General features: G+C 41.2%; 1 protein-coding gene across 2 annotated transcripts; it reads right to left on the reverse strand.

Moving 5' to 3' along the window:
- Window positions 1-5,590: 5,590 nt before the first annotated feature.
- LOC110288895 (uncharacterized) lies at window positions 5,591-16,221 on the reverse strand. 2 transcript variants are annotated; one of them, XM_085830985.1, is made up of 6 exons: window positions 15,903-16,221; window positions 15,243-15,349; window positions 12,885-13,414; window positions 12,581-12,707; window positions 12,006-12,101; window positions 5,591-7,391 (listed from the first exon to the last, which is right to left on the reverse strand). In XM_085830985.1, the coding sequence occupies exons 4-6, from the start codon at window positions 12,702-12,704 to the stop codon at window positions 5,773-5,775; spliced, it is 1,839 nt and encodes a 612-aa protein (XP_085687111.1). In that variant the 5' UTR covers window positions 12,705-12,707; window positions 12,885-13,414; window positions 15,243-15,349; window positions 15,903-16,221; the 3' UTR covers window positions 5,591-5,772. The 2 variants fall into 2 exon arrangements, with proteins under 2 accessions (XP_085687111.1, XP_085687112.1); XM_085830986.1 differs by lacking the exons at window positions 12,885-13,414; window positions 15,243-15,349 and having other exon boundaries at window positions 15,903-15,974.
- Between the last annotated feature and the right edge of the window lie 347 nt (window positions 16,222-16,568).

Consider the following 16,568-nt stretch of genomic DNA (forward strand, 5'->3'; position numbering starts at 1 on the left):
GCCAGGTAAGCCTGACCCACTTTAAAAGGGGCTGCTTGCCCCCTCCTTATTCTCTTGCCTTCTTGTTCCTTCTCTGTCCCTTCATCCCTTTCCTCTCTCTCTCCATTCCCTTCCCCCCTCTCCACATGCTCATGGCTGGTCTCTACTTCGCTACTCTTTTCATTGTCTCTGTCTCTCTCTTTTGCCTTTCTCTGCCTCTACTTACCCTCTTAACTCCCCTCCCCGTGCCCTGAATAAACTCTATTGTATACTATACCATCCTCTGCCTAGTCCCTCATGGGGAAGAGATGCCTCTGCATGGGCCTGCTGAAACAACCTCATCCTCCATACCTCACCACACCTCCATAGAACTTATCTCTTTTTATGAACACATCAGTGGAGGTCAATCGACTGTATAAAGGAATCCTCTCAGAATGACTGTCTCCCTCAAGAGCCATAGCTCCTCCACACAGGGTGAGATATTATGAGGCTCTTAGAAACCATGCTTGTTGCATAGCTGGTTTTAGCTTCTGCACGATTGTCCAAGGAATATTAGTCACAGTGTGATCCTGATTGAAATGGTCCTGACATTTCTAGCAAATATGGTTTTACTGTAGATATAACTATACCCGGCTCTCACCACCTTTCTACCATTTCTCCCTAAGAGATCCCTGAGTTTCAGCATTAGTGGTTTGATAAAGGTATCACATCTGGATCAGTGTCCTCCACACTTTGACCAACTGTGAGTCACTGGATTATTCTCCATCTACCACACAATTAAATTTTCTGTTGGGTGGTAGAAGGTGCCTGAGTCTGTGGGTACAATGATAAGAGCTTGGGGTCATTTAGTTACTGGTTTCACCCATAAGAAAAAAAGGAATAGGTTCTCCCTAGGGCATAGCACCTAGATATATCCAGCTTTATCATCTGATTAACATCACCAGTTATTAGTTACTGTCCATGGAATGAGCTTTAAATTCAACCAGAAAATATTTGGTCACTCCCATAACTTTGCTATCCCTATTGCTCCACCGGCACTTCAATTTGCCTGACCATTTATTCTACTCCCTGTGTTCACTGCTGAGTAAGACTGTTTATTCAGGGACTAATATCCAATATATATAAAGAACTCAAGAAGGTGGACTCCAGAAAGTCAAATAACCCCATTAAAAAATGGGGCTCAGAACTGAACAAAGAATTCTCACCTGAGGAATACCGAATGGCAGAGAAGCACCTGAAAAAATGTTCAACATCCTTAATCATCAGGGAAATGCAAATCAAAACAACCCTGAGATTCCACCTCACACCAGTCAGAATGGCTAAGATCAAAAATTCAGGTGACAGCAGATGCTGGCGAGGATGTGGAGAAAGAGGAACACTCCTCCATTGTTGGTGGGATTGCAAGCTTGTACAACCACTCTGGAAATCAGTCTGGCGGTTCCTCAGAAAATTGGACATAGTACTACCGGAGGATCCAGCAATACCTCTCCTGGGCATATATCCAGAAGATGTCCCAACCGGTAAGAAGGACACATGCTCCACTATGTTCATAGCAGCCCTATTTATAATAGCCAGAAGCTGGAAAGAACCCAGATGTCCCTCAACAGAGGAATGGATACAGAAATTATGGTACATTTACACAATGGAGTACTACTCAGCTATTAAAAAGAATGAATTTATGAAATTCCTAGCCAAATGGATGGACCTGGAGGGCACCATCTTGAGTGAGGTAACACAATCACAAAGGAACTCACACAATATGTATTCACTGATAAGTGGATATTAGCCCAAAACTTAGGATACCCAAGATATAAGATACAATTTGCTAAACGCATGAAACTCAAGAAGAATGAAGACCAAAATGTGGACAATATGACCCTTCTTAGAATTGGGAACAAAACACCCATGGAAGGAGTTACAGAGACAAAGTTTCGAGCTGTGATGAAAGGATGGACCATCTAGAGACTGCCGTATCCAGGGATCCATCCCATAATCAGCTTCTAAACGCTGACACCATTGCATACACTAGCAAGATTTTGCTGAAAGGACCCAAATATAGCTGTCTCTTGTGAGACGATGCCGGGGCCTAGCAAACACAGGAGTGGATGTTCACAGTCAGCTATTGGATGTATCACAGGGCTCCCAATGGAGAAGCTAGAGAAAGTACCCAAGGAGCTAAAGGGATCTGCAACCCTATAGTTGGAACAACATGATGAACTAACCAGTACCCCGGAGCTCTTGTCTCTAGCTGCATATGTATTGAAAGATGGCCTAGTCGGCCATCACTGGAAAGAGAGGCCCATTGGACTTGCAAACTTTATATGCCCCAATATAGGGGAATGCCAGGGCCAAAAGAATGGGAATGGGTGGGTAGGGAAGTGGTGGGCGGTATGGGGGACTTTTGGGATAGCATTGGAAATGTAATTGAGGAAAATATGTAATAAAAATATTAAAAATTTAAAAATATATATAATTCTGAAAAAAAAAAAAAGACTGTTTATTCAGGTACTTCCATGGTAGCATACCTAGATTGTGCCATATGAAAGGTAGCCAGCAGACAGCAAGCTTCTAAGTTGGTACCACCTGCGGGTATAAATGAACAGCCACTGTTCATCAAATGAGAATTCTATCTTGACTTGAGAACTGACAAATGAAATAGCCCATGTGAGAGTTACAACTTTTCCTTATTATTAAGCCATTTAAGAATATTCATGAGCAAGCTTGGGCTTCCACTCAGGAAGGATCTTAATAGGGAAGGAAGTGGGGGTAGAGTTTTTAAGGTCAAAGGGCTGCACTCACATCACATGAGATGCACAACCAAGGGTTGAATTTTGTTTGGTTGATTTTTTGTTGTTGTTTGGTTTTTCACCGTACCCCTGCACAATGGACAGTTTTCAGAAGGGATCCTTTGTGTCCATATAAATCCTGAATCAGCAAAGACAATTTTCTTTTTCAGAAGATGGGAGATACAATTTCCTTCCCTGAGGAGGCTCCAGAGGCTATGAGGTAAAGTGTCAGGATCACCTGGCCTGGCTTAAGTCACCTTATTCCCCAGGTCTATTAGTTCTTTTCAAATCCTTGAATTTTATGAAGGGGCAGGAACTGGACCCTTGGACTCATTTTTCTTGAGGCAACCTAATATTTGAAAAAATTAACAACCAGTTAATTCATCAGAGCCCAGTTGTAAGATCAGATGTAGCACAACAGACAAGAACACCTGACTTGAACAAAGCCTTTTTCCTTACATCCTTAGCATGTCATGGTATGTGGCTAGTGTGCACTTTACTCTGATAGGGCCTATTTCCTGTCCAAGAGGAGTGCTACTCTTGAGCCTGGGGTTGTTCTGCCATCTAAGGATATTGTAGATTTAAAGCCTTTAGTTCCAATACTCTATTTCTCAGACCAAGATTTTTAAAAATATAATTACAGTTGATTTTAAATTTTATGTTTTACTAAATACACTAAGTTAATTTTAATCTTGTATTGAGGTATGTGTTTTAAGATGTACTTCAATAGCGTAGACAGAAGACTAAAGATTGAGAGATATAAATTGGCCTCTCCATCCTAACTTCTCTCCATAAATAAATTTCACTTGTACTTAGCATGAATAAAACTACAATTTTAAGTATACTAGAGACATTTAGTCGCTTAAAAATTAATTGTTAACTTTTAGGTTTTAATTGCCCATAATATAACTGTTTACCCAAATTAATAAACTCAAGTTTGAGATGACTTTTTAGGATCTGTATCAATAATAAAATAAGAACTGCACTATGTTTCACAACTGACATCAGATATTCACCAATCAAATGCATCCCTTCTACAGAGTAAGTAAGTGCATGTGGCTTGAGTCCATATTTCATTTTTTTTCTTTTTCTTCTTTCTTTTTTTTTTCAACTTGAATTGTTTATTTTTTGACCCTTTGAGTCAACCTATGATTAATTTTTCATGTGTATACACTTATGATTCTCTGAGCTTAGCATTTCTTTTTTTTTTTAATATTTTTATTACATATTTTCCTCAATTACATTTCCAATGCTATCCCAAAAGTCCCCCATAGCTCCCCCCACTTCCCTACCCACCCATTCCCATTCTTTTGGCCCTGGCATTCCCCTATATTGGGGCATATAAAGTTTGCAAGTCCAATGGGCCTCTCTTTCCATTGATGGCCGACTAGGCCATCTTTCGATACATATGCAGCTAGAGACAAGAGCTCCGGGGTTCTGGTTAGTACATCATGTTGTTCCAACAATAGGGTTGCAGATCCCTTTAGCTCCTTGGGTACTTTCTCTAGCTTCTCCATTGGGAGCCCTGTGATACATCCAATAGCTGACTGTGAACATCCACTCCTGTGTTTGCTAGGCCCCGGCATCGTCTCACAAGAGACAGCTATATTTGGGTCCTTTCAGCAAAATCTTGCTAGTGTATGCAATGGTGTCAGCGTTTAGAAGCTGATTATGGGATGGATCCCTGGATACAGCAGTCTCTAAATGGTCCATCCTTTCATCACAGCTACGAACTTTGTCTCTGTAACTCCTTCCCTGGGTGTTTTGTTCCCAATTCTAAGAAGGTGCACAGTGTCCACACTTTGGTCTTCATTCTTCTTGAGTTTCATGCGTTTAGCAAATTGTATCTTATATCTTGGGGAGTCCATATTTCAAATCGCTGTCAAGTTTCTATGACATGAAAGTTGGAATAAGATGAGAAACATTGCTCTGTAATCAAAGTGAATAAAGATCCTTCATTCTGAAACTAATTATGACTTCAGTGTGTTCTGTTAGATTTTCCTGGAGAGAGAAACACTAACGCCCATTCAACCGAGGTGAGAACCAATGCAGATCATTTTACAAAAAGTGAGACATCTGAGTTTATCGAGCTTTTTACATGCCCAGGAGAAACATTATTGGGGGAGCTTGTGTGGCCCCACTGAGGAAAACAACAGTAACTACACAATGGCCCAGATCTAAGACCCACGTTATGAAATAATAACAGTTTTGTTTTATATCTGTAGGTACAGAAGAAAGAAATGCAACAACCCATGCCATATTCAAGCACACTATAGAACACACTGGTTGGGAGGTTATAGTAAAGAGAAGTCTCTACTGTTCTCTGATGACATTCTCAAAATTTGTGCTCCTTGGAGTAAGATGGTGGTGTTGACATTCCAAACTAATTCACTTAATAGTCTACCCTATGGATTGATTTGGATACGGTTTGAAGAATTAGGAATGGTTTTTACCGCACACCATACAAGGTTTTATTCAGCATGAATTAGTTTATGTTTTTTAAGGACTGAAGAAGTATAAACTTTTAAAGACTGTTGAGGAAAATATTAAAAAAGAAACTGCCAACTCTCTGTGCTCCAGGTGCTCTCTGCCTGTCAACTCTCTGTCAAGGACTGGACGAACAGGCTTCCCACTCTCCTGCCACTGGCAACTCTCTGGCTAGCCCCAGCCTCCCCACTGCCTGACTGTCCACTCTGTGGTCAACCATAACAACATCCATTTACCTGGTAGGAACAAGACTCTAGAAGCTCATAAATAACCAATCAGATTTATGTATTAATAAATTCTAAATTTAGAAGATGACCATACAATAAATTCAGAACCAATTGATAATGATAAGAGACCTTTATAGGATTTCTCTCCAGCATGAACTGTCATGTGTTGAGTCAGGCTATAAACATTAACAAAGGCTTTGCCACATTCCACACACTAGTATGGATTGTCTTCAGAGTGAATTGCTTGATGTTGTACAAGGCATGAGGATGAGGAAAAGCCCCTAGGACACTGGTCACATATGTGTGGATTTCTCTCTGGTATGAACTGTCTTATGTTTCCTAAGGGATGAGCGATAACGAAAGGCTTTGTGACAATTTTCACACGTGTATGGTTTCTCTCCGGTATGAATTGTTTGATGCTCCTGAAGACTGCCTGAGCATGAAAACCTTTTGTCACATTTTTCACACTTGTAGGGTTTGTCTTCAGAGTGAAGTATTTGATGTCTTTTAAGGCAGGAAGATGAGGAAAGACATTTGCCACACTTTTCACACTTGTAGGGTTTGTCTTCAGAGTGAAGTATTTGATGTCTTTTAAGGCAGGAAGATGAGGAAAGACATTTGCCACACTCTTCACACTTGTAGGGGATGTACTTAGAGTGACGTATTTGATGTATTTTAAGGTAGCAACGTGAGGAATAGCATTTGCCACAGTCTTCACACTTGTAAGGTCTCTCTCCAGTATGAACTGTCTTGTGAATCCTAAGGGCTGAGTGACTACGAAAGGCTTTATAACATTCTCCACACTTGTAGGGGTTGTCTTCAGAGTGAAGTATTTGATGGTTTTTAAGGAAGGAAGATGAGGAAAAACATTTGCCACACTCTTCACACTTGTAAGGTTTCTCTCCAGTATGAACTGTCTTGTGTATCCTAAGGGCTGAATGATTACGAAAGGCTTTATAACATTCTTCACACTTGTAGGGTTTGTCTTCAGAGTGAGGTATTTGATGTCTTTTAAGGCAGGAAGATGAGGAAAAACATTTGCCACACTTTTCACACTTGTAGGGGTTGCATTTAGAGTGAAGTATTTGATGTCTTTTAAGGCAGGAAGCGAAGGAATAGCATTTGCCACACTCTTCACACTTGTAAGGTCTCTCTCCAGTATGAACTGCCTTGTGAATCCTAAGGGCTGAGTGATTACAAAAGGCTTTATAACATTCTCCACACTTGTAGGGGTTGTCTTCAGAGTGAAGTATTTGATGGTTTTTAAGGAAGGAAGATGAGGAAAAACATTTGCCACACTCTTCACACTTGTAAGGTTTCTCTCCAGTATGAACTGTCTTGTGTATCCTAAGGGCTGAGTGATAACGAAAAGCTTTATAGCATTCTCCACACTTGTAGGGTTTCTCTTCAGTACGGATTTGCTCATGTTCCTGAAGGGGTAGAGGAGGGGGAAATCTTTTGACACCTTGTTCATACTTGAAGGCATTTTTTCTACAATGAAGTCTTTGATGTTGCTTAAGGAATGAGGGAAAGCTAAAGCATTTCCCACACTCTTCACACTTGTAGGGTTTCTCTCCAGAATGAATTCTCTGATGTTGCTTCAGCATTGAAGGATAGTAAAATGTTCTGCCACAGTCTTCACACTTGTAGATTTTTTCATCAGTATGATTTTTCATGTGTATAAAAAGTGATGAGCGAGTACTGAAGGCTTTATGACACTCTTCACACTTGTAAGGTTTGTCTCCAGTGTGAAGTCTCTGGTGTATAGAAAGTGTTTTATGAGAACTAAGGGCCTTACCACATTCTCCACACTTGTAGGGTTTCTCCCCTATATGAATTCTTCTTTGTGTAATAAGGAGTGATTTACAATTAGTCAGTTTGCTGCAGTTGTTAGGATCATTGGGTATTATTCCTGTGGAGTCAAAGATGAGATACGAACAAAAGTTAAGCAATATTCTTTTTAATTATAAAGCTTATTTTTAAGAATGAAGACATTAACTCATATATATATTAAACCATAAATTAAAATCCACAGTATATTTCAATGCCTGTGGCACTGAGGAAAATTCACAAATACAGTAGGTGGAAACAATGTGTATTTTTACTGGAGAAAGAGCACAATCAAACAGAACATAGAAACAATCGCATATTATTCAAAGGTAAATGCCTAAATAAGTTGTAAGGTCATTTTACTACCAGAAGTAAGCCTTTCAAGCAATATAGATATTATGAGGCCACACATCCATGAAATTATAAAGTAGCCAAGCCTAAACAAAGAAAAAGTTAATTATGATTGTGTGAGATTGGATGAACATACTTTTATCCTAAGTAAAAAGATTTATTTTGGAAGGTACAAAAGATATGTTGCATAACAAGTACACTGTCCACATCAAGATTAAATCGCATAACCTAAGGATTTGGGACAGTATTTTATGATTTATACTGATGAATGGAAAATATATACTTGAGAGATATCAAGACAGAATAATAAATATCAAGCTCACCCATGAGTAACAGAAATTTTGCTGGAGCGACGTATGTGTCAATGAATAGGTATCTCAATTATCTATTAGTTATATTGTTTGGGTGGTCTCGGATATTTTTGTGACAGGGTTTCTTTGTAGAACTGCCTGTACTGGAAATTGGTACATATATGAGGCTGGCTTTGAACTCAGAGATCTACCTGCTACCACGATTCAAGTGCTGGTATTAATGGAAGCTGAGGACACCAGTCCTGGCAATAAAATCACCTATTTCTAAAACTAATTAATTTATAAGATTAAATAACCATTGAGCACTGAGTGGAGAGAGACAATGAACAAGGCATGACAAGGGCAGAGCCGTGGTTATCCATAAAGGGAAATTTCACAGAAGCAAAGATTATAGGTATTTTTATCTTACACTTTCCTTAAGTGTTCTATCAATGTATTTTAAAAAATACACCAAAATATATAGGGTGAGCATACCATTGATGATCGGCAACCCCCACTCAGAAACAACGATACACAAGACCAAAGGACAAAGGAAAAAAATCTTGGATCCACAAAATTCTGAAAATTATTGAGGAGGTATTAAACACACACTCCTAGTGGCATAGTTTAATCTTCAAATTATCTGTATTCTGTATCCACAGAAGGCATGCATGTTAAATTCTTATTATTGACTATGTGATAGGAAAAAATTTTAGAAACTTTTCATCCTTCACAAAGAGCTCTTGGCATCAGTTTCACTAGCATGAGCGTAAATGATTTGAGACACCTTAAGTGTGCTGTTAGTTTCTCACAATGATTTCATACCTGGGTCGGCAGTAAAGTACACAAAATTTCAGTTGTGTGCAAAGACTGTTACTGCCCAGTGTGACTCCATTTGGCCTGATTTTTATCCGACAGCTCACCCAAGCTAAGCAATACTGCTGAGAAAATGTTGTTGTGAGGCCTCCAAACCTGGAGCTTGGGAAGATCCACTATTTGAATGGTCTGAATAGATAGAATGAAAACGTTTGAAATTTAAGGACACTGGCCGGCCTCTGGTATCATGCAACTGTGAGTCAGCTTTTAAAACCAATTAAATGAGGGCCAGAGGGTACTGGAATGACCGATGTCATTTCTCACACCAAAATGCAACCTAGTCCTTCTGGTCCTCCAAGAAGGTATTTTCTGTCTGGCTTTTAGCTCAATGAAAACCTGGTTCCAGGGATAGGATAAGCCCCACCGAATCCAGGCTCAAGTATAACTGACTCAAGTTTCTCCCACAGTGTCTGTCCAGGGTCAGACTGGCTCCCTGACTCTGTCACAGGTAGAAGGACAACATAAGGACAGTCTGGGGAAAGATACCATGCATTTGAGAACAGCTAAGAAGTGAACTGTTTCCAGAAGAGGCTGCTAGTAATTATGTCATGGAAGAAAGCTGTGTAAAATAAGAACAACTAATGGAATGCCCAGCTTTAAATTAGATTAAAGATGCTGAAGTGTCTTGATCATAACTCCAAAATCATAACTAAATTCTGACAGGTGCTATAATCATCAACGTAGTGACTATGGAAAGTCTACCTGCTATCTAAACGATAAAAACAATCTTGGGTTTTCTATGATGTTTCCCCTGGAAACTGTCAAGGCACAATAGGTTACCAGTATGTGCACAGGTCAAATTCATTCATCAAATTACCCTCGCTGTGTAGTTTGCTTGAAACATTCTTTTATTCAGTTGATGTTGCACTGTATCTACTAAGCTGAACAGCTACCGTCTTCATAAGTCTAGCTGTGCCTGCTAAATACAATCACAGCTGGGCTTGTTCAATGTTAGCATTCCTTCAAAAATGGGCATAATAGGCCAGGTCAGTCAATTGACTCTTCAGTCAGTTACAGACTGAACTGCTATACTCTCCTTCCCATCTTTGTTCACTAAAGATGCCTCTCTTCCAAGTCTACTGACATCTCTAAACCTCTTGCTGGCATATAACGTTTCTCTGTGTAGGTCAGTGTAACTATTTTAAGAAGATTCAAAAAATCCACATTTGAAATTATACCTTTAATGAAAAGATTAAAATTACTTAAGATAATACTCATCATATAAATAAAGAGGGGGACAAAAGTACAAAACCATGAGGCTAGGTCACACTCCGTCTGACTATGGAACCCAGGCATTATAATAAAAGAGACTAAAAGAAAATACACTTAGTAGTCAAAATTTATTTATGTTCCTACATTATAAAATTCTATTCAGGTTATAAAACACTCTGACTTAAAGATGTTGATCTAGTCACTATGTCTTCGCTAACTTTCTTAAACTTTAAGTATGTCAAAAATGGTGTCATGTTAAGAAATGATAATTACTTGTATGCCTTTTTATTCTTGGAAAGGCCATACATACTATTGTCTTTTCTGTATTATTTCCTAATGAAATAAAACAAAGCACATAGACTGTCTGGAGGACTGACCTGGACTGTGGAAAGGGGCACCATAAAGAGATCAGGACAGTGAAGTCCCCAGCTCCTCCAGGATGTATTTACGTTCAACTTTACTTAGAGATAAGAGGTTTGCAGTTCAGAAACTGTAATTTTTTTTATTGATTTAATTTTTATTTCACGTGTATGGGTGTTTTGCCTCAATGCATGTCTGCATGTATGTCTGTGTGATGGTGTCAGATCCCCTGGATTTGAAGTTACAAACAGTTGTGAGCTGCCATGTGGGTGCTGGCAACTGAACTCTTCCTCGGGAAGAGAAGCAGTGACCTTAATCACTGAGCCATTTAACCAGTCCTAACAATTGTAATTTTTGAGGCTGAAATTTTTAATAGAGATAATTACTTTCATTTATTAAAATTTTAATCTGATGAGAGTCACTAATTCAGTGTAGTGCCACAGCAAATATAATTAAGACATAATTGGTAATGATGATCCATTTAATGAGTGACAGTCAATGTGCCCAAATTGTGTTTGGATTCATGCTGAATTCAAATGTAATTCATTCATAGACACAAAACTGGAGTAAGTGACTAATACCAACGGTCCATTATACAGTCATGGATACCATTATACAGTCCTCTGTACATGTCAACGTTTAGCCTAAAACAGGGAGCTCAAACAAATTTAAAGTCACCTTACAGTTTACTCAGTATGGCATAATATTCAAAATCCGGTGTGGTTTATAAACTGGTTAACAAAACTGAACGCCTGAGTGAAGAAGGCTAACACACCACCTAGCTTGCATGACAGGACACATCCAGGGTAGAAGAACTCAATTACTATTAGCACACTGTCCAATGGGACACAGACCTATCAGAGGAAATGCATGCTAGCCTCATCACAGGATAAGGAAGCATGGGGAACAGGACTTGCCAACACCTGCCATCCAATGGTATGAAAACTACATGCAAGTTCAAATGTCCGTGACCTGTCCGTTGCTTTCATTTCTCCTCCTCCTAACAAAGCTAATCCCTGCCCTGGAGCTAAGTCTGATTCTATAAGCAGTCCTCAGCAGACTGTGAGACAATATTCGACAGATGCTACCTAAGATCAGTGAGAAATGAACTGTCCAAAGGAACTCCTGTTAGTCTGAGTTTATCCAACAGCTCCCCAGCCCAATTTGTCCTAATCAACAGAACTAAAATTGTTGAGCGCCCTGCTTCTGCCTGCCTCTGTGTCATGGGAACGTATCATTGATTTTATTAACCAAGACATGCTCACTTCAGTATGAGAGATATCTGGAACAAGTCTGCCTTAACACCATCAAAAAAGTGACTCCCGGTCTGACCAATACTCAGTTGCATTTCCCTGAGTGTTACACTACAATAGAAACTCAGCAACAAGAAAAGCCTTGGAAGTCCCTGTAAATACATACACAGGGGTCACTGTTTGCAAAATATAAATCCTAAGAGACTTAAGCCACCATAAGTGTCTGAGAGATGTGAAGGAGAGACCTAAAGAATGATGGTCATAATACATATTTCAAGGCACACGGGAAAGCCTGGCTGGTTGTTGGATCTTTGGACTTGAACTCTGTCCCCTGACTCCCACTTTCCTACATACCTGGGTACACAGTGGCCATTCCTTGTCTCTTCATATCCCAAGGCCCTTGTCTTTGCTCCAGAAATGTCACGAGGAATGGCTTAGAGACAGCAAGACCTGTTTGGAGGACAAGAAGTTAAGATTGCTTAAGTGTTCTTTTACTCTCTCTTTCAGTACATAAGAAAAGAAATGATACAATAAATAACTGCAATTAGTTCCTTAAAGGATTTCTGTCATGGACAGTAAAATACAGAAAGCAATGTACAATATCCTGATTCTGAGTTTCTTTAGAGGGAAAACATTAAAGTGAATTGAGAAACAATTTCATTAACAAGTGTGGTCTAGGCCTGATGCCGGTGCATTTCTAACAGTCTCACAAGAGTAAAGGAGGCATGCTTCCAACACAGACATTTCAAATACAGAGAGGAAAAACAATGACATGTATCTTAGCTGTACAGCAAACTCCCTAATTTTTCTTCAAATGATGGGTATGAAACTCGTTGTTGAAATACTTCCACGAGATATTGTACAAAGCGGGAAAGCTACATGTTGATGGTAGGGGTGAGATAGGAATTCTCTACAGATACAAAGCTCACCCAGGAACACAAGGTGGCTGTAATTCTCCAGCATCACATCCCTGTACAGATCCCACTGAGCAGGCTCCAGGCAATCCCACTCTTCTGGAGAGAAATCAATGGCTACATCCCAGAAGGACAACATTTCCTGAAATAAAGACCAATGAATAATATCACACCTGTAATTAATTAAAACCATTAATAAACTCACAGCAAACATCTGGTTTTGACAAGGACATCGGGTCCTCATACTCAAACTGCTCCTCATACTCAAACTGCTCCAGAAATGTTCCCTGGCTATTATGTGCAGAAATTGCAGACATACCTATTGGGTCAGATCACAAGATCACACATAGTCCTCTGCACTTTGGTAAGTTTCAGTTTTCTGCAAAGCTCTCTCTGATGCAGCCAGAAGCGCTTTGAACAGTAAGAGCTGCACACTGATGTGTAGGTCTAAGGAAAAGCAATCAGAATGCAGTGAGTGCTTAGGATGCTTTAGTAAAATGTCATTAGTATGTTCCCCTCTAAGGTTTCAACCTAACAAGTCACCTGCGGCAGCTTCTAAGCATGATGTAACTTCAATTGATGAGGCTTTAAGTCCCATTGAACAGCTTCTGTATATGTCAAGATATTGAGTGCACTGTGACATCTTTAGGGCTGTAATGACATACAGGTCATTGCTGTGGCCCACTGGGGTAAGAGCTAAGCAGAGCTATTTTTTTTTTTTCTTCTCTCCCTTGGAACCTGGGAAAGCACCTTCAATCCGTATGGACAACTCGTCCCTCTTCAGATCTTCATGTCAGATCCAGCTGCAATCTCCTGAGTCTTGTGTCTGAAGTGCAAGGTGTTTCCACCCTTGGGAGGAGGAATAGCTATTGTCACAAGACTTTATAGGACAACTTAAATATATCCTCTTTAAAGAATGACTGCACCAAAAATAGTCTTTTGTCTAATGAGCAGAATTCAGCAGCGATGAAGAGACCAGAACATCTCCAAAATGAACTGGCATAATGAAGCACTTTGGTGAATAGGAGTTTCTCAAGGGAAAAATAAATTGAAAGGTCTTAAAACTTCCTGTACAGCTAGTAGAGAAAGATCCTGCCTTTACAAGTATGAAAAAGCAGATTACACTTTTTTTAATGTTTTCATCACCAAGTCCACGGGAAAACCAGCAATATGGAGAATGTCAGGAGCCCAGAGCAGAGCAAAGACAAAAACGACTCTCTGTGAGAGAATCAGAGCATGCTCACAATGGAGAATTAACTGTGGGGCACACTCCCTATGTTGGCCACCACTGGCTTCCTCCATTCTGCATGGGTGAGTGTCTGCTGTCCTGAGTACAATCTCCTGTGAGACCCTGGGGATGGAGGTCCGGGGACCTGTAAACAGGATACTGTTTTGTGTGGGTTTTAGCCAATACAATTAACAGCAAACATTGCAGGGGAATCAGAGACTTGCAAAATTCACTTTCTATGGGGAAGAAATGCAAATAATGTCTGACCTGAGGCAGGAACACTTCCACCCATTAACAATTACTACATATTCTTCCAATAACTGGGAGCTCGATGGTTACATTCCACTCAGTGGAAGCCCATCCTAGAGGAAGTCTAGAGCAACAGAAAGGACAGCACAGATGTTTTAAGAACTCTTGCATCTCCTGACAGTGACAGAGATATATTTTCAGAGTCGGGCAGATCTAAAGATTAGCAGGACGTTGGTGGGAAGTCAACATGAGAGCAAAGAGAGGGCTGGATTCCTGATCAGGTTCCAAACAATACAGCTTCCCCATTCCCTACCAGCCTGTCTATAGTACACAGTGCTTAAAATACATACAGCACAGATCACAAAGCAGCAACTCCTAGGTTGGGCCAAGAGTCAAAGAGTCTCTGAGTGTGGAGTGAGGATTAAAGACAGGAGAGGCAGAAAGATGCAGAGCCAAGAAATAGACTTGGGAGGACTGCTGGTCAATACCACAGCAGCCTCGAGTTTATTTTTCACCGCCCTTTAATACCTCATATTACCCTGGGAAGCAAAGCTACAAGATAACAGAAACAATGGCAGAAATATAAACAATGTCCATAAACTTCCTCAACAAGTCCAAGCCCTGATAATGTCATGTTGACCGGAACCATTGCGGGCCAAGTGGACACTCTCTCTTTTTTAAAAACTCTCGGGGCTGGTGAAATGGCTCAGCTGTTAAGAGCACTGACTGCTCTTCCAAAGGTCCTGAGTTCAAATCCCAGCAACCACACGGTGGCTCACAACCATCTGTAATGAAATCTGATACCCTCTTCTGGAGTGTCTGAAGACAGCTACAGTGTACTTACATATAATAAATAAATAAATATTTTTAAAAAAATTCTCAACTGTAAAGTAGGGATGGATGTCCTGTCAAGTTTAGAAAACATAGCCCTCAAGGTGAAACACGGTGTGAGCTCCTTTTGATCCCACTCTGCCTTGTAGACATTCCTGCCTGTGTGTCCACTGCATGTGTTTCTTCAACCCTAGTCCAAGATTTTCCGTGCATTCAGACAGATCTGTTGGCTGTGTCCCAGAATTCCCCAACACGACAGCTGTCGTACCTCGGATTTTTCCTCTCTCTCTCTCTTTTTTTTTTTTTTTTTTTTTTTTGGTTTTTCGAGACAGGGTTTCTCTGTATAGCCCTGGCTGTCCTGGAACTCACTTTGTAGACCAGGCTGGCCTCGAACTCGGAAATCCGCCTGCCTCTGCCTCCGGAGTGCTGGGATTAAAGGTGTGCGCCACCACGCCTGGCCCTCTCTTAATTCTTTACTGGCAGAGAAAAATGAACACAGTCAGACCTCAAGGCCATTGCTATAGGCTGGCTACAGAGTACACGGGGACCAGAAACCCTTTTACTCTAAAGACACAAAGGACTCTGGCAGCATCCAGGTGAGAGTGGGGCAGCCAGGGACGCGCGCTTCCAGCAATGCAGGTCTGTGAGCTCCGGCACTGTCTCAGGAGCAGGCAGTCAGCTCATCAGCATTAGTTTGCAATCTATTCCCCCACTACCAAGCTGCTCCAGTGTACCAGAGAACCAAGGCAGACTCGGGCTGCTCGCGGTGTCCTAAAGGAAACCTTCACTCAGGACACAATCCCAAACCGCCAGTCCCCTCACTCCAAAACTGCAGCCTCAGCGATCCCAGCCAGTTCTGCACAGCAAGTCCTGGCAGCTGCTTCCGCCCTCCCACCCAGCCCAGAAGCGCTCCCTCCAAGACAGAGCCCTGCTCCCGGCGCGGAACCCGACTCCACGCTGCTTCCTGAACCAACCTCCTTGACGCAAACCCAGCACAGAGCCCCAGGCTACGCTGCTCCCTGGACCAACCTTCTTGTCAGAGACAACTGGAATAGATAGCCGCAAACGATTTCCGCCCAACTTTAAGGAAGAAGCACGCGTACAGACCTGAACTCAGAAGGGGATTTCCTGGAAGGCTCCCAGTGGTCACAGTGGTGCGGACTACATCTCCCAGAAGTCTGTGCGAAGGAAATCCGGAAACCCAGGGTGGGTGAAGTCTACTGTTTGGAGAGTTATCTGGATGGTAACACACAGTGGAAGGTGCAAGGAGGAAGCCTTATCTGCAGAAAAGCTATGGGTAATGAGATTGGTTTTCGACCCCAGAACTGAAAGACCCCCGAAGGGAGACCCTCACTCAAGTCTCGGGACAGCCGCGAACCCAAGAAGACACTGAGACCGAACTCTGAATATAGGAAGGAAGATTTAATAAAGCAACAGCAAGGGGCACATGTACCAGAGCTCTGGGGTCGAAACTCATACAACCAAGCACGGTATAGAGGAGATTCGACCCCGGCCCAAGTTTTTCTCAGGCTTTTATAGAAAACAGCCAAGGGGGGGAGCAGGGCAGGGAAAGTACAAATTTACGTCACCAAGGGGTTTTGCCAAGAGTTCTTCCAAGGGGCTTTCCATAACCAAGGGGTCGTGTCCTATATTTTGGCAATGTTTAAACCCTTATCTCAAGAATGTTCCTGGCAC

The sequence above is a fragment of the Mus caroli genome, unplaced genomic scaffold (genome assembly GCF_978045245.1).
Source record: "Mus caroli unplaced genomic scaffold, Mus_caroli_1 scaffold_15, whole genome shotgun sequence".
Lineage (NCBI taxonomy): Eukaryota > Metazoa > Chordata > Mammalia > Rodentia > Muridae > Mus > Mus caroli.

What these genes read in the sequence shown, in the direction of transcription:
- LOC110288895 (XM_085830985.1), bottom strand. Translation starts at nt 12,704, where the DNA reads ATGTTGTCCTTCTGGGATGTAGCCATTGATTTCTCTCCAGAAGAGTGG. An exon ending in CAGCCACCTTGTGTTCCTGG is followed by an intron (nt 12,102 to 12,580) that starts GTGAGCTTTGTA and finishes TCCTCCAAACAG; the next exon opens with GTCTTGCTGTCTCTAAGCCA. An exon ending in AATGGCCACTGTGTACCCAG is followed by an intron (nt 7,392 to 12,005) that starts GTATGTAGGAAA and finishes TTGACTCCACAG; the next exon opens with GAATAATACCCAATGATCCT.